General features: G+C 38.8%; 3 protein-coding genes across 5 annotated transcripts in view; 2 read left to right on the top strand and 1 right to left on the bottom strand.

The window, feature by feature from the left end:
• Positions 1-18,082, top strand: part of abcc8 (ATP-binding cassette, sub-family C (CFTR/MRP), member 8) — an 82,550-nt gene that overhangs the window by 12,756 nt on the left and 51,712 nt on the right. For all 3 annotated transcript variants that reach the window (XM_046036203.1, XM_046036206.1, XM_046036205.1), the window contains exons 3-4: positions 14,705-14,826; positions 16,500-16,666. In XM_046036203.1, the coding sequence (XP_045892159.1) occupies positions 14,705-14,826; positions 16,500-16,666 (289 nt within the window). The remainder of the gene's footprint in view (positions 1-14,704; positions 14,827-16,499; positions 16,667-18,082) is intronic.
• LOC123961499 (solute carrier family 41 member 2-like) lies at positions 1,447-8,506 on the bottom strand. The gene is made up of 8 exons (XM_046036968.1): positions 8,428-8,506; positions 5,533-5,952; positions 5,011-5,118; positions 4,017-4,088; positions 3,748-3,892; positions 2,603-2,749; positions 2,225-2,372; positions 1,447-1,537 (listed from the first exon to the last, which is right to left on the bottom strand). Exons 2-8 carry the CDS (start codon positions 5,902-5,904, stop codon positions 1,447-1,449), a joined length of 1,083 nt encoding a protein of 360 aa, XP_045892924.1. The 5' UTR covers positions 5,905-5,952; positions 8,428-8,506.
• Positions 9,429-11,733, top strand: LOC123961128 (WASH complex subunit 4-like). The gene is made up of 4 exons (XM_046036212.1): positions 9,429-9,600; positions 11,077-11,216; positions 11,327-11,380; positions 11,478-11,733. Exons 1-4 carry the CDS (start codon positions 9,441-9,443, stop codon positions 11,697-11,699), a joined length of 576 nt encoding a protein of 191 aa, XP_045892168.1. The 5' UTR covers positions 9,429-9,440; the 3' UTR covers positions 11,700-11,733.

Below are 18,082 nucleotides of genomic sequence, written 5' to 3'. Positions count from 1 at the left end.
AGTTACAAAAGAAACGGTTGGTAACACACTACGCCGTCATGGATTGAAATCCTGCAGCGCACGCAAGGTCCCCCTGCTCAAGAAGAAACATGTACAGGCCCGCATGAAGTTCGCCATTCACCACCTGGACGACTCAGAAGAGGCCTGAAAGAAGGTGATGTGGTCAGATGAGACCAAAATAGAACTTTTTGGCCTCAACTCAACTCGTCGTGTTTGGAGGGCAAAGAACACCGAGTACAACCCAAAGAACACCATCCCCACCGTCAAGCATGGTGGTGGCAACATCATGCTTTGGGGGTGCTTTTCAGCCAAGGGGACGGGACAACTCCATCGTATTGAGGGGAGGATGGACGGGGCCATGTATCGTGGAATTCTGGACCAACATCTCCTTCCCTCAGTGAGAGAGCTGAAGATGGGTCGAGGATGGGTGTTTCAGCACGACAACGACCCTAAGCACACCACCAAAGCAACAAAAGAGTGGCTGAAGAAGAAGCACATCAAGGTTCTGGAGTGGCCTAGCCAGTCTCCAGACCTGAATCCAATTGAAAATCTTTGGAGGGAGCTTAAAATTTGAGTTGCCAGGTGACAACCTCGGAACCTGAATGATTTGGAGGCTGTCTGCAGGGAGGAGTGGGCCAACATCCCTGCCGAAATGTGCACAAACCTTGTCACCAACTATAAAAACCGTTTGACATCTGTGCTGGCCAATAATGGCTTTTCTACAAAATATTAACATGCTGTTTGTCCAGGGGGTCAAATACTTGTTTTTTCCTCATCAGATGGTTATCAATTTTTATAAATTCATATGATGTGATTTTCTGGAATTTTCTTTGGGATTCTGTCTTTCACTGTTAGAATGTACATATGATTAAAATTATAGATCGTTGCATTCTTTGTAAGTGGGCAAACCTGCAAAATCAGCAAGGGGTCAAATACTTATTTCCCCCACTGTAACTAGTAACATATAAGCTATGTCCGTTGTTTGCATTTAAACTGCCATCCTTTTGATTAACACCTAAAGCACTGCCGAGGGTGCAACTCTGTGTACAAGTTGTCACGGTCAGCCATGGTTTTCGTTCACTTTCAGCGTCATGCACCACCATGCAACTGGAATGCTTTGAGGTTGGAAGTTGGATATTTCAACTTGGAAATTTCCCAGTTCCAAGTAGTCTGGAACGCGGCATTAGTCTTCCTTTTCAATGACCTAAGGCACAGACATCTGATGAGCTTCCCGTCTTGAGACAGGACCTCAACAACATGTGTTTTTAAGCTCATTCTTAGAAAATTCTAAACAGGTGTGATCTCCTGGCCATCTCTGCTAGACTTTCAATCAGGAATTTAGACAAGCCAATTGGAAATTGAAAGTATGGTGATTTGTGTATCAACAAATACTAGATAAATATCTAAATCTTCTCAAAAAGTAGCCCATAATTCAAAAAACCTCTTTCAAAACTCACCATTTATGACTGGAGCATAAACTAGGATTCCTGCCAGGTTTGGATCTGACACAGTCTTGTCCAGAATAAGTCCCCCAATGCTAAAAGGAAGACAACCAAAACATGTTTTTAGAGCTATCTAACGTATTCTGCATGCACTACAACACATTAAGAGGCTCAACATAACAACCTTAAGCGTTGACAGAGTAACCAAAGAGAAAGCCTTCAACATCTTTTCTTTTTTTACTGCATGTTGTATGTAAAACCTTTTCTTAAAAGGAATAGTTTGGATAATTATGGAGCCCTTTTGCTTGTACTTCTGCTAGCTGCACCGTCACATCATATTTAAATAATTTTAATTTGTTCTAAGGAACTTTTTTCTTTGAAACTGTTTGTTTGTCTTGCTAATTTGTTAATAAAAAAACTCCTGTACTTAATGACATTTGTGCAATTTTAGTAGAGCAAAGGGTTGACATAATATAGTCTGGAATATGTACAGTAGTTATGTGTGTACAGCATAGTTCAGTATGTAGACAACAATGTAGTTTAAAGCTGGAGTAGGCATTTTATTTAAGTTGTGTCATATTTTTATGTTATACAGTCATGGGAAGGAGAAGATTAACATTTTACTTTAAAACTCAAGGCCTGGACATTTTAATGCCAAGGAACAAGTTAAAACTATAGATTTACTAGATTTATAAACTTGAAAATCAACACATCATCTAAGTGTAAGGTCCAGAGTACCTGTCCAAGCTTTTGAAAAAATGAAATGAGAGTGAGGTTAATACCTGCTGATCACCATTGCTGTAATGATTGGTTCCCAGCCCATGCGGAGCAGGATGTGACTGGCTGGATGTTTGGAGGCGATGACCACCCAAAGAGGAATCAGGCACAAAAATAACAGATCCACCAGGTACAACACATAGGGATACAAATCTGTCAAGAGACAAGCTCATTGTTCATACATTTACTTTCAACCAGAAATCGATACAAAGCAATGTCAGGTTTCTGATCTCTCTGGGTTAGTTCCAGGGTCACAAGTACCATCTGTTGGCCAAAAGTGAAAATTACATGACCGGCCAGCGCATTAGTCTTCACTCTTCAGGTGTGTGTTACAGATTCAAATTGGCCTACCAGACCATCTTGTTGCCCTCATTTCTTTTTACCTAAGAAGGAGTAGAACCACTGACTGAAGCAGGCCAGCAAGGCGAGAGTGATGAGGTCCCCAAAGCTGGCTGCCATGGGTGTAGCCACGTTGTCAGGGTTGATTCCCATCCGTTTGGAGCCAATTATCACTCCCACCATAATAATACCTAAAAACAAGGGAAAGTATGATCGTTCATATATTATTTGATCCCATAGACACTCAAAAGTTTAGCCAAGATAGAATAATATTGCTGTTTGACATCATACTACACCAAATACATAAAAATAAGGTCTGTCCTATAGTATTTATTAGTTACTGACTTTGATAAAGTGGAAAAAACAGTTCACCAAGACTACTATATCTCTGAACTCTCTTTTTAACCATATCACACATGTTGGCTATTCTATGTGACCTCCTTTTGATAACTAATGTAATATTGTTTCACATCCATTCACTTCTATCCCCTGAAACTGTTTGGAGCCCCTGTAGGAAGGGCCTCCTCACACTTTGAAAACCACTGCTCTAGACAATTTAAGTATAATGGCTCCTCAATTTTGATTATACATAAAATAAAGGTGATGTCTTATGGGCATGCAGACCACAATTCCTATAGCTACACCTCTGCCTTTGGGGTACTGAGCTTGTCAAATCTATCAGATCTTTTCAAGTCTATTCTAAAATTCAAATTGAGGTTTAATCAGAAGACTCTGCAACTAAAAAAAATGAAACCCCATGAGAATCCATTTAAATGTCAAAGACTCGCTTACCCCAATCCTTTCAATCATGGGGAGCAACTCATTTAACTACATAAAAAGCAATATTTTGGAGAAAGTGCATTTTAAAGGTATTTAGGAATCTTTGCTAGGAAATAGTTCAAAATATAAATTTGAGGGGGCTTTAAAAGAGAAAGAATGGTAGGATGTATGAAGATCACCCAAATCAGAGAAGTACAAAAGACAATAGATTTCACAGAAACAGCACCTGTAAATGTCTAATGCATGTTAAAGCTAATCCAACTTAGTGAGGAGTCCTGAGGTCATGGGCGAAGCAGAGAGGGAGAAACACCAGATGGTGTAGGTGTGAGATTCATCACTTTCAGCACTTTTTACATTCAAGCAAAGGTCAAGGACAGCAGATCAAGGTGACGGCAGGTTGTGTTGTTACCTTGCAGCAATGAAGCTACAAAGGCAGTAGAAACGCTGGTTGAACACAAGAGCATTACGTGATGAAGGGGCATCGTTCCTTCTGCCATCCAGCCCAACAGAGTCGCTAGCAGAGAGGCTAAAAGGCCAAGCACTGTGGCTTGCAGCTGTAAAACAAAGAAATATCCACATGTATTGGTAGATTGCAACAATATTCTGAAATTGTTAATTGGAAAATGAAGACCACATAACTAGTCATAAATTTGCCTTTCTCAAATTAAAATAACGTACCTGCTTTAACGCCAGGTTCCCAACGATCAGCATCCACATTTCCCTGGCAGGCTCCATTTTTCCTGCATTCACCTGACAACATGAGAGATATATTAACTCCTTAAAAATGTGTCTGCATTTCCATGACAACTGGGCAATCTCAATTTGCTGATAAAGATCATGTGATCCACATGGATCTTGAGGTGAGCATTTCCACAAAGCCAAGAATGAACTTTGAACCTCAACAGATAAATATTGCTCAACAGCAGCTCACACTGACAGAAATAAAATAATACCAATCAGTTTGATACACTGCACTCCTCCACTTTTAACAGTAACTCTAAACATACATAGAAATACTGGAGCCTCTTCCATAAAAATAAATTGTTAAACAAAAAAAATTCTACTCTATATTGATTATGAGTATACATATGTCAAATATTCAACAAAGGTACAAAACTGATTGTAGACAAAAATTTTGGTGGATTAATCCACAATGCTCTGGAAGCATTAACGGCAGCAGAATGGGGCCAGCTCTAATTAAACTAAAGTAAACTGCCCATTTTCATTTAACGTCAGTCAATGCAACATGTGTGTGACAGAGAAACAAGCTATATCAGATATCAACTATATCGCTGTATGCTCTCCTTTCTCTAGTACAGATTATCTTAATTGTTGGACTTTGTGCCCTGCAGCAGATTGTACTGCAAGTTGCTCTGCTGTTGTGGTCTTCGTAGGTCAGTGAGGAGTTTCACACAAGGACAGAAAACCCATGATGTATGTAAACATGTAATTCTGAGAAGGGGCTGTCAGTCATTTTATTGATTATTCCCTTTCACTCCATACTCTGTTGCCCATCTCCCATTGTCATTTTTTTCTTACTGCATTCACTGCACATTCTGGGAGGTGTGCATGTTCTAAACACATTTCACTATTGCCTCACGGTATTTCTTTGTAATTGTGTATTGGATTCAATTGTTGGCTTGTGTGTGTGTGTTAAAGTGTGCACACTCACAGCAGTCGAGAGTCTAGAGGCCAGAGTCATTTCCAGGTTCCCCTTCATGCCTAACACTGCAGGGACCAGGATGAGGATCTCTGTGATTTCCTGGAACACGTCCCAGTTCTGCAGTGAAAACACACAGGGCAAACTGTTATCGTTAACTGTAAAAAGATGAACCACAGTCAACACCGACACCAGAAATACGCAATGAACTATCCTTATTTTCAGTCAAGGTGACGTTCATTTGAAGGACGTTTAAATTCAAACTAGTTTTTGTTTATTTCATAGTTCCCGTGGTTCTCCCCTAACTGATCTCAGTACAGCACAAGGATCTGTTTCCTCAATATCCCAAATTTTCAAACTTCTTCTAACACTCCTGTATCAACTTATCCATAACTTGATCTCATCCCACTCCCTGTTTCCTTTCTTCCCCTTCATCTCCAGCTCCCAGACATTTGGAAAGACAAGAAATGGCAGCCTAACTTAGAAGACCATCTAAACTCTAAACCACTTCTTTATCCTCCTCCATTTCCTCACCTGAACCACATCTAGTAGCATCCCAGCAGAAACTGTCCCAATCCCGGCCAGGAGAAATGGCACCAGGATCTGAAGCACCATGGAGCAGACTGTCTCAGCAGGTGCACCGGAGCCATCTGTTTCACTTGCTCTCATGGACCCACTGAATCTAGAGCTACCGTAGAGTTTATTTGGGAGCAGAAAGTCTGACTCAGTGTACTCATCTGGCTCATAATTGAGACTGGCGTTGAGAGGTGAAATATTCCCACTGGAGCTGAAATCTTGTGGACTTCCAGAGTGTAAGGACGGGATGGTTCTGTAATTTTTGCTGGTGCCTCTGCCCATCGAGCCACTGGGGGCCACTTGCTCATCTTGTGACTTTGAGACAACCATGGTGTAAGGTTGGGATTTGCCAGGATGTTATTCCTGTTGCTCCAGCTCCTGAAAAACAGTGTAAAATTCGTTCTTTGACTTTTTCCGCTTCAAAACGGAATCGGGGAAACAAAACAACGTTTTTCTATTTTCAAACCGAAATAGAAAAAGAAATGTTGATGTTGTTTTGTTTGTGTGATATTTACATACGCTACCGTATTTTGCCACAGCTAACAGTGATTTCCACACTGCATTCAAGCTTGGCGTAAATGTAAACATATATCTTATTATTATCATATAATTAAAAATGAATACAAAATATGCAATGCATTTCACTCACTACTGTTTGTCTGAATAGGCTGTATGCCATACACAACCACCTACTATGTGATTATAAAGTAATGAGATTTTTTTTACCATTTACCATTTTATCTTATCACTCCTTGTACTCTTGTCTTTGCACTATTTGTATCCTGTTTACACAGGTTCACCTTTATACAGCCCTTCTGTGTGTATTTTTGAAGACTGATGTTTTTTATGCTGTGTAAGTACATTGAGAGCCACTAAACCGGAGTCAATTCATTTTGTGTGTAAACATTTGTCAGTAATTTGGCTAATTTGTCAGTAATGATTCGGATTAATTTTATCAGATAAGTCCTGAATATTGCTGTTTCCAATGTCCTATACATAAACTGAACATAAGACGGTCCTATATGACAAATTTGAGTCATCGAATTTGAGGAAATAGCTAAATAAAATAACCTACTAGCTTTCTGGGCAATCTGGTGTGTTTGTTTTATCTAGTTTGGACTTTTATAAAACATGTTTGCATTGTCTTGCAGACGCTTCCAATGCACTACACTTTGTGTCTTATTAAACTGTGATCAGATATTACAAGAAACCAAGCCCAACATTTGCTGGGCATCATCTTTGTCAATCGTTTGATTGGATAAGAGCACATAAATATATATACGTGTTCAAGCTGTGAAAACTACCTGTAGCCTATAGCACCGTTTTCCAACTGGTACAATTTCACAATGCTATGAGAATTATTAAATGTGTAAATGATAAAATGTCTAAGTAATGAGACACAAACAAGTAGGTGTAACATAGATGCATCTGTCAACTCAGCTTCATGTGTAACATCTGTAATGTTTTAGTGGCTTAGGTAACAGTTGTTGTGTTTAAAATCTTTGAGGAATGTCAGCTCTGAACTTTGACCTTTTCACCTAACTAATTCCTCAATAGGTTAGTCCACTGTTGTCATTGTCATTATATTGTCTTATTCTATCAGTTGCATTCATTTGGTAACATTTCTCTGCACCACTCCAAAATCCCCCCCAGCACAAAAAGTACACAAAGTTATATTTGCATGAACTTTGACCATCATCAAACCAATTGCTTAAAAGTTTAGTTGTCATGGCATCTGCTTCCAAATGACTTGACTTTTCATCATGTTTTAAAACAGAAAAACAAAAGCAAAACATGCCACATTTTTGTTTTCGATCGGTTCTGAAACGGACAAACCAAAGAACCATTCATGGATTGATGCAATTGATGGGTAATAACTAATAGCATATGTTGCTAGACAAGGACAACTCAGAAATGCTCCCATAGGCCTACTTATAGATGTAAAGGTAAAGTAAAAAGTTCAGCATTTAGTTATAAAGTCAAACAAGTTATATGATAGACTATTGACTTATTTCCATGAAAAATCAAGTCTGCAACTCTGGCATGTAGAAAGCTCAGCTGTTGAGTAAGGCTGTCATGTCATAAGTCATCTGACAGCACAGATTGCCTGCGTTATCATTCTTCATGCTCGATTCCCATCATCGGCACTGAGGCTGCCTTGTCTGACTGAGACAATCCACCTCATTTGAAATTTCTAGGAGATAACCTGAACAGCTGATGTTATCGAGCTGCACACAAGGAATTATCTAACTTTTTTTTTAACACAGTCGGCAGAAAATGACATGTCAACAAACATTTAGGCTACTTGTCAATGAAGATGTTTCAAATTGTATCAAACATAATCTCAATAATCTGCATGAATCCCACTGACAGAGCTTGGAAGAACGGTGTTTATAGAAACTACTTTAAACCACAGTTTGGCAGTTAAGAAACTGAAACTCCAACTGGCTATTAATTTATTTCATTATGATAAATTTAACAACTTCTAGCCTAATCATCAAACCCTCAAAAATGGTCCTAAAAGTTACAAGCACCACCCTGTTGCAAGCCAAAAAACCTCAAGGCAATTAATTAATCTGCAGAAGAGTATGTAAATGAATAATGCTTTCATTTAGATAGTCTTCATCAAAAGAACACTGTATGAAAGGGTTTCTAGTGTAATCATATCCAAGATCATGATCGAAGAGTGGAGTACAAAATCAGAAAAAGTTTTCATTCAAATTAATTTGCAATGCTTGGTTTAAAAAAGCATATCTTCTTACAAAGATACTGCTGCAATATATTTATTTAATCCAATAATATGAGCAACATTTGGTCTTTAGTTACAAATAGAATAGTAGAAAAGTATCTTACCAGTACTGTGAAACCATGTGAGAAGAAGTGGGCATCTAGTCTAACACTGCACCGCTAACGTTGCTAACTGTGACTCTTCCTGATGACTTCTGTCAAACTCTGAATTGTGTGCTGAGTCTCCTGTGTGACTTTACTTAAACCCATAACTGTAACCTACCCGCCTCCACACAAACACGCACACACACACGCACACATGCACACATATCTTACAGCTCTTTGTTAAGAGCTCTCCAATAGGCCTACTGGCACATGACCATATTATATAGATGTTATGGTTGTTGCTGCATCACATGGAGGTTTTTTATTTTTATTATAAGCCTACTTTATTGATAACAGTCAAGTTCAAATAGCAGTAACAAATAAACAAGTTTAAAGAAGAAGAAGAAGAAGCAAAGTGCCAGGTATTTTGAGAGTTTTGAGAGTTATTGTAAAGGGATTTTGCAAGAAGTATTTTACTTTCAATAAAAAGAACATATTACACAGGAGGAGGGAAAAGAAATAAATACAATTAAAGGCACAGATTGAGTAACATTAGTTAATAATGTTTTAATATTGTTTGAGTCTTTTGTTTCTTTTCTGTTTTTCATAAATAATGTTTTCCATTGGTCCATTTCATTTTGGAATTTACTAACAAGCAAAAAAACAACCACTGTTGGATTAAAAAGTAAACATTTTGGTCCATTGAGTTATTTTCAAAATAAATGAAAAATCACCACCATAAATCTATCAATCTTTAAATTGGAATCATTTAGCTGACTCTTTTATCCAAAGCGACTTACAATTGCTATATATGTCAGAGGTCGCACGCCTCTGGGGCAACTAGGGATTAAGTGTATTGCTCAGGGACACATTGGTGGATGGGTCACAGTGGGGGATTGAACACCAAAGGCATTGTCTTATCCATGGCGGCACCACCACCACTATTTATCTATCTATCTATCTATCTATCTATCTATCTATCTATCTATCTATCTATGCTTTGCCAGTGACATCTCTTCTAAACTCCATTTCCCATGAGCACTAGCGCCCTTTCACAAAATCATGAGACCCATCATGGGACCGTGTTGCCCCACTTTGTAACAGCAGTGTTTTGGGTCACCTACGCTGTCAGCATGGCGGTAGAAGGCATCGCACCTGACTGGGAGTTTGACCGTTTTGACGACGGTTCCCAAAGTAAGTACAGAGTCCAGTCCTGCGGTGAAACATAGCGACCTGCTAAAGCTAACAACTACTAGCCTCCAGTGCTAGCAAGACGCTCTGCCACTGGGTACCGTCTATTTGCTGACACGGAACAACTCTTACTGTTAATTTCAAACAAATGCGTCTCAAATGGACACATTTAAAGTGATTTCGCGGAATATGTACTTCAATTGAGTGTCCATCGTACCCGGGGTAGTTGAACTTAGCGTTAACTTAATCACCGCCACCAGTCACACAGCTGATCAGTTTGACAGCCCGACGTTACTACACTCAATGTGAGAGTATGTGATATTAAAAACAGCATAAACAGAGGGCAGTGACGCCGACCTCCTTCGATTAAAGCAAACATAAAGGGGCAATGAAGTGATGTTTTATTTTAGTTTCAGGTCTCCAGCAGTCCAGTCTTTACCATCGAAATGAAATGAGTTTGGAGATTTATTTTGTGTCTGTGTCTGGCTCCTAAAATTCACATGTGCGCCATACGAACACAAACATTGTAGTTACAGTTTTTCTCAGCCGCTTTGGTGCATTCCTCGAATCACCCTTAACATTTGCAAAACTGTACGTGCATTTCTCTAAACACATCGTCCAAGCAGCACCACACTGTGGATAACCTGCGAAAACCCGTAATCTGCTCAAAAATAGTCAGTATCTCAAAAGTGAATATTTATGACAGTGAACAAGTCAGTGCCATCAGATTGACAAGAATATATAACAGTGCACTCAAGTATATTCTGATGTAAACTATGGCTAAGATTTGTGTGACAATTATTGAAAACGGCTGCACTTTTTTCTGTATGGCATGTATTACACAAAATTACACATTACTGTGTTTGGGATTGCAAGAGATTTGACATGATTCACATCTACACCTTTACTGATTGTATTTTAATTTGGTAACAGTCATTGATTAGACAAGCGCTGCATAGCACAACCGGGAAAATGGAAAAAACAGACAGCTTAATCAATTCAGGACACATTTAAAAAAAGGGGAAAAAAAGAAAATGTGCTTGACAGATTATGACAACTGGTTCGACCATTTTGCATGTAGCAACATATGCAATGAAATAATGACTTGATGTTTTGGGGGGTAAGACTATTCAACAGAGAACCGGTAAAATACATTGTGACCTTGACATAAGCAATTGATGATAGGGAACAGCAGACAATTGTACATAATCATTTGCATGGATGTGCCAAAGCATTTGCAGTTCGTTTAATAGAATGAGAAATAGATTTTATGATGTGATGAAGTGACCAGATGATGTGGAGGTAGAACAAGTAGTTTTGAGAATTTCACTTCTGATCTGAGAAAAACTAAAAAGACTATTTACTTCCTTAATTTTACCAAAAGTAATGGGTCTGGTGGTACCGTTAACTGCTAACTAGATTTGGCAGAATAGCATCAGCTCAGCTGAAGTGTCTTTGATCAAACCCGTCACCCTACAGAAATACACACAGAGGTACAACTGAAGAACTACAGCAAGTTTCTGGAGGACTACACCTCTCAGCTGAGGGGCATCGAGGAGGCTCTGGATGACTCCATCGGAGATGTGTGGGACTTTACTCTGGACCCCATCGCCCTGAAGGTAAAACACCAAAAACCAGTGGCTGTACATCAGTCTGAAAAGGCTAAAAAAAAAAGTACACATTTTTAACTTGTGTTGCTTCCTTCCTAATACTTTCTGCTCTATTTCAGCTTCTCCCATATGAGCAGTCATCCATATTAGAGTTAATTAAAACAGACAACAAGGTAAATAAAGACAGACAATTTTCCAAGTCTCACATCCACAACATTTAAAAGATTAAAAATTCTTTTGATAATGACAATTGTTTTGTGTTGTGTGCAGGTTTTGAACAAAGTCATTACAGTCTATGCTGCTCTCTGTAGTGAAGTGAAGAAGCTCAAGTGTGAGGTAAGCCTGGTCAAAAGCCTGGTTTGTCATTTTCATCCTATCTGCCTACTCTTGCCTAAAGGGGCCCTTTTGGAGGTTTTCTGTAAACAAACAAAAGTTACAATTGTAGCATACCTACTTACCTTTAATAAAAATATTAATATTCAGAAATATTAATTCATAAATCCTCAAGGCACCACCGGAAATTTAATTCGCCGTGGTTTCCGGACTCCCTAGGTAACGTTATGTGATTAATAATTACACAATTATTCCTAGTCATCAGTTAGTAGTAATTTCTTAATCATTTCTATAAATCAATCAGTCAATCTCATATCGAAGGTGTAAATCCTCTGTTACAGTGACCTGGAGTCAAACAATACACACACACAGTTCCTGTGATTATGGTGAAATTTATTAACTAACTGAAGGTGGATATAAATGTGGTTAAATATACATAAAAGACATAAAAAAAATGGCTAAACAAACAGGATGCAGATAATGGGAATGGTGTAGTTCAATATGAATTTAGTGGTCTTTTGTGGAAAAGAGATATATAGATAGAGATAGAGAGAGATAGATAGATGGCGTCTCTTGACCTTTATTCAAAAGGGTTCTGAGGGTTCCGGCTGAAATTAGTCTCTGGGAATTTTCGGGGTGACACCTTTATGGTCACTGAGGTCCTCACAGCCTGGTTAAGGTTGAGGTTAGTCTCTGTGTAATGTTAATATTGTCAGTTTAACAGTCCTGCATAGAGTCTGTTATCTCAACTTCACCAGAGATGGTCGGTTTTATGGTTGAAACTGTGTTTCCTGCGCCGCTGCTGAATCACGACCGCCACTACTAAAATTTCCCACGATCATTAAACTATGCGTTACAAATGTTTTCACTCTGCATCACTCAATGCTCGGCTCGCTTCCTCTCCTCGTTCTATGCAGAACATAGGTGACAGATGGTGTTACAAGAGCAGAGTAACTCTGAATCAGGAGATGCGTAGCGAGTGTTTGATTGTCCGAGCGGCAGAAAGTGACGGTGAACGCGAGCAGAGGAAAATATTCTGGCAGTAAATGTACGGTGTCTGTTACAGTGTGTTAGCTTCTCAACACCAAGAAAAGTCTGTTGTTTCCCACCTGCTGGAAAAGTGAAGCCGGTTAGCGCTAAGTTAGCTCACATCTCCCCTTCAGACTGCGCAGCTGAGCAGGAAAACTTCTACAGCAGCTACATAGCTGCTATGTAACTTAACATTAGCTCAATTTATAGAATGTAACTGGAAGCTGTATTTTAGTACTGCCTACTTGTCCAATGTTGAGAACATCAGGTACAAACTAAGACTAAAATGACGTAGCCTGCAGCTCTGTCCTGTATAGACTGGTTAAATTATTTTTCAGTTTTCAGTCTGAAAAAGTGGTTTTGGAAAAGAAAGGACGAGGTGACTGGAGGAGCTGAGGTTAGTAAAGCTAATTAGTGATGCAAACTAGTCCTTTTAAGCTAATGAGGAGACGTTTCTTTTTGGATTTTAATGTGCAAATAAAATGCACCTCAGAAGGGAGGTTTCTCATGTTGCCTATTTTTTATATTAATGTCTACAGATAAATGTCAGAAGCTGTGAAATGAAAACACAAAAGGCATGTTTGCCTTTTGTGTCGTCGTATCTCTGATCATTCTGAGGTCATATTAACAGGCTTTTCCTGCCGTTAAGGCTTAGGGGTGATGCCCAAAACATGCTGTGCCATCACTGTAAAATCACTGTGGAGCAACAGAACCAACCAAATTACTTTCTCCAGATCTAAAGGTTGTAGTTCCTCCAGTAGACTGATGTTTGGGTGTTGTTTATTTATTATCTGCTCTAGCTTTTCGAACTATTTGTTCAGAGATATGGTGAAAATAATGGCCCAATATGATGTGAAATTACATATTTTTCATTGGAAAACATAAAATTTTCTTGGGGGAGCACCCCCAAACCCCCTGACCAACACCAAAACATTCATCTAAAGCTCACATTAAACTGGGAAAACACTGCAGTTTTAAGTTGTCATGGTTCATCCTTGAAAAATAGTTCATCCTTGAAAAAAAAAAGCAACGGAAAGCTAGCTGAAGCTAACGTGAACCAAGGAGTGAGGTGGGCCTTTGGCTCTGTCTATGATTCCTGTCTTCACAAAACCACAAAAAAACACGAACAAGATAATAGTTGACTACTGAGTTTGTGTTAATATAACATAGTTTCAGGCCAAAATGTTGTAGAAATACAGTTTTTGCAGTTTATATTGTTTCTAAAATAGTGGCTGGCATAGATGCTACTTCCAGCTAGTTATCTGTACCAAATGTAATGTTAGGTGTTTAACCTTTCCGACCACACAAAATTAAATAAATCTTTTTCTAAACCTGCTTGCTGATGACTTTGTTACTGATGTAATGTCAGAATTGATGTGCCAGTCACAGGGTTAACACACAAAAAGGCACAGGGAGACACAGCTGGATAGAGAATCCATCTTTGACCTTTTTCTCTTTAAATCCCCCAGCTCCTCGTTATAGGTTTTTCCTCTCCTAATCTCTGCCTGGGCTATATGCATCCTGTTGTTGTCTATTGTAATGAGTCTATGCACAAGGGGGTCTGGTAAACACTCAGGATTACAGTTTATCAGTCAATTCTATTGACTGGAGTCGAGTAACCCATTGCAGTGATTGCCACTGAAGTGAAAAGAAGAGCTCTCCATCTGCCCACCGCTGCACTGGGCTTTTCACACTGATTTCAGTGCTGTGCCAAAGAGCCTGTGATGGTTGTTTATGTCTTTATGTGTGTATATGTGAACTCGTGTGTGCATGTGCTACATACTTAATGAGGCATCTGCCAAAAACAGTATGGGCGTTTTTTGTTTTTCTTTGACCATCACTTCTGTATTTTGAGTATTTGACTACTAGTTATATGTGACAATACTTTATACCAACCATAATGAAATGCATGTGGTAATACATCCGCCAACCTGTTAAGGATAAGTGAAGGAAAACATGTTCTGGTTAATGAAGACAGAATGTAGCCACATTGGTTACTGAGCCAAAACATCCATTTCAAACCATGATGTCCTGGGTACTTTACTTCATCAATGTTATATAATATGTATATATATATATAATGTGTTAGTAATTTTGTTCTTACTCTAAGCCTTTTCATCCTCTGTCAATTGCAGGTTCACCCAATCCCTCCACCTTCACCTGTACATGCCTGCTGGTCTGGCCTTCATGGCTGGCATCACCTCTATCATCTACTATCATAACATCGAGACCTCCAACTTCCCCAAACTACTATTAGGTAGAGTATTCTTTAAGCTATACTAACCATTCACACGTTTTCTTTTTCATTTACCTTTACATACTGAGAAATGATTTACTCAACACAATTAAGTCTTTTTTTAGAAAAATGCTGCTGCGGCTCTCCCTTATTTCAAACCCTGGTATCTCCACTGAAACACCCAGTCAGGGTTTCGTCAAAATGTGATGTAGCAACAAAATGGGATTACGTCTTGTGAAAACATTGCTGAATTGTTCAAGGTCTCTAAAGTCTGGATTAATCAAACTGTGTAATATAAACCTGACCTGTGTCAACAAGCCATTCATATTGTATGAGCGCTTCAGGATGATATAAAACAGGACAATAGGGTCAGTGCAGTGCAACAATTTACAGATGAATGCTTCATTACCTTCAGATAAGATTGCAAAATAAAATATTTAAGAGAAATAAGGGCAGTTAAATTCCAATGCTCTGGGTAGATATTAATCATCCATTTTCATTAAGAACATGAGTTTCTGGTGAAAGATCTGCAGTTTCTTGGTTTTTTTAACAAGAATATTATTATGTGATCATTTTCATCACAATTCTTTATGACCCATGAGAGTTAATACACTATGATATATCTCCATAGCAACGATATATGGTGTGAGTTGTTCTTTTAAAATAAGAATTACATCCAAACACTGCATTCTTAATCAGTTTCAACCAATGAAATCTTCATTCATATACGCATCAGTTAATTTTATTTCACATCAATTTCAGTAGTCCATTAGTTTTTGTCATAAAACTCCTCTGTTTGATCCTGTAATGATCACTCTGTTGCTTCTCTTCCACTGTTTGTAGTTTCCTTCCCTCCTCATGCATCATTAACTCTCTGTGTTGATGCTGTGCTCGCTACTCCCCTTCACGTGGCTGAGTTTCCTTTGGCTTTTTGGTCTCCATATCACAGTTAGTCTCTGGTGGAGCAGCGATGGGTTCTTCATTGCATGAACAGAAATGAATCTTCTAAATTGAGACTCTACCGTTGACCCGCACACTGCCGCTATTATCACAGTATTGATGCTCTTCATCACATGAAGTAAACTCTGTATCAGAGTCTTCTGCAGAGTCTGAGCGGAAATAATTAGTTCTTGTCCTTTCCTTATTATTATTATCCTGTGGTGTAATCTTTCCCTGACTGCTTTCTCATCTTTTGTTTTCACAAGGACTCTCTCAATATTTACCCTTAATAAACCCGGTGAACTGACATAATGCGACTTTAAAGATCTTCATGGAGTAAAGACAATTGACTCTGCTATTTGCTGGATTAAAGGTGTTGACCTTGAAAGCTGTTGGACACACATTGACATCTGAGGGGAGGAGGAAAAGCAAAGGAAGTAGAAGAGGAAAGCACTTGGAGTACACCTTATAGTTAATTGTTAAAAGGACTAAAACAAGAAAGTAAACATTGCATTTAAAAACTAACTGCCGGGTTAGTTGAGCCATGGCTATACTTACATACTGTATATATGAAATGTTTCGCAGACTTTAAGAAAGTACACATAGATATTGAACAGACAAACTGATCTAGTATTGGTGACAAACATTAAATTTAAACTGCAGCTCTAATATAATCTGTCTGCAGTCGGGTTATTTATATGTTTGGCTTGTACAGTGATTTATGTCTTTCTCTGATGCCTGCTAAATCTCCGCAGCCCTCTTCATCTACTGGGTGTTGGCCTTTATCATGAAGACCATCAAGTTTGCCAAGTACACAGAGCATGGCATCGGCCCCAGGCAGCTACGCTACTGCATCACTGGACTGCTGGCGCTGCTGTATGGACTCCTGCTAGCTGTGGAAATCAATGTCATCCTGGGCAGGGTGAGTGTGTGTGTCTGTGTCTGTGTGTGTGTGTGTGTGTGTTGTCGCATGTGTGCAGGTGTGTGTGTGTAGCCATCTGATTGTTGCCTATTTTTAGCTTTGGTCACCTCTCCTTCTTTTATACTGAAATCCAAATGGCTCCAGTGGTCGGTGATCAGTAAAGCTGCCCAGGATGAGTTGAACAATAGATTGGATCCAATGATCCTAGACCACATGTTTGTTTTTCCTTGTCACACACACACAGAGCTGTTAGGCATGTTTATGTTGGTGCGTGTGAAAGTGGTGACAGGACCTTAGGAATTAAATACCAATACTTTCCAAAGAAAGCTGGTAGTTATACAGTATATCAGGAATCACACTGAACCTGCCTGTTTCTCATGAAATTTCAGAACTGTTGCAGGTATCTTTTCAACCTCTTCTCTTCTTTGCTTGATGATGATGATTATTATCATTATTATGTTAAAAATCTCGAGAAGCAAAACCTAATTTATAAAGGAACAAAACGCAAAAAATAAAGATTGTTTCATCTTAGTTTAGCGTGTTAGCATAGGGCTGATGAGAATTTCATTACAGTAGTTTTGCACATGTAGTATTTCATCTTAAATGAATGTGATGAACAACTAGAAATGTTTACCTGACAATGGCACTAGATGAAAAGTTAATGTTTCAATTCATAGTGAAGGAGGCAAATGTCTGTGCCAAAATGTAATTGCAATCTGTTAAAATCATTAGTGAGATATTTTACCAAAAAAATAAAATTTAAACTTAACTCTGGTGCTACATGAAGTCAGGGGATCACCAACATCATGTGGCTTTATCCTGGGTGGACCAAAATCACATCTCGAACCATTTAAGAAAAATGAAGCAAATATAAGGCAATGAAAATAAAAACACAGCCAGAGCCATAAAAGGAAGGCCAAAAGAGAAAATAAAGATTATTGCGTGAAGGCAAAGGCCAGATCCTCTCAGCTGTATGAAACAGACAATAACAGCCTCTGGCTGCCGTCTGGCTCATACGTGGTTCAAAGGTGTGCCAGCTTCGTGCCACAATAAACTGACTGAAACATGATTAACAATATCTATAAAATTCATTCTGAGAGTGGAGTGAACTTTATCTCATTATTTAAATGGCTGTATTGTATTGATTACACAGCAAACTGATCATGGTCACATTTTCAGTCCTCTTACCCTTTTTGAACACAAGCAAGAAAATCAGACTGGTGAACACTTTTCCCTCTTTTCCCCCTGGACAGTGTTAAAGTGTGTTTGTCTCTGTTAACTTCTGCACTGAGCCGACATCTGATATTGAATTTAACTCCCCTGGGTGAATAGCAAAGAAGGCGATTCTCCCATCATGCCCTAAGTATTTTTACCGGGTCATAACTGTGTAGTTCATTTACTAGCACATTTTAATGG

This window comes from Micropterus dolomieu, linkage group LG22 (genome assembly GCF_021292245.1).
Source record: "Micropterus dolomieu isolate WLL.071019.BEF.003 ecotype Adirondacks linkage group LG22, ASM2129224v1, whole genome shotgun sequence".
Taxonomy (NCBI): domain Eukaryota; kingdom Metazoa; phylum Chordata; class Actinopteri; order Centrarchiformes; family Centrarchidae; genus Micropterus; species Micropterus dolomieu.
This window is presented reverse-complemented; position numbering and strand designations above follow the sequence as displayed.

Coding starts and splice junctions, on each gene's coding strand:
- LOC123961499 (XM_046036968.1), bottom strand. CDS start 5,904: ATGGTTGTCTCAAAGTCACAAGATGAGCAAGTGGCCCCCAGTGGCTCG. Junction 4,089..5,010: donor CCTCTAGACTCTCGACTGCT/GTGAGTGTGCAC, acceptor TCATGTTGTCAG/GTGAATGCAGGAAAAATGGA. Junction 2,373..2,602: donor GTGGTTCTACTCCTTCTTAG/GTAAAAAGAAAT, acceptor GTCTCTTGACAG/ATTTGTATCCCTATGTGTTG.
- LOC123961128 (XM_046036212.1), top strand. CDS start 9,441: ATGAGCACTAGCGCCCTTTCACAAAATCATGAGACCCATCATGGGACC. Junction 11,217..11,326: donor TGGACCCCATCGCCCTGAAG/GTAAAACACCAA, acceptor GCTCTATTTCAG/CTTCTCCCATATGAGCAGTC. Junction 11,381..11,477: donor TAATTAAAACAGACAACAAG/GTAAATAAAGAC, acceptor TGTTGTGTGCAG/GTTTTGAACAAAGTCATTAC.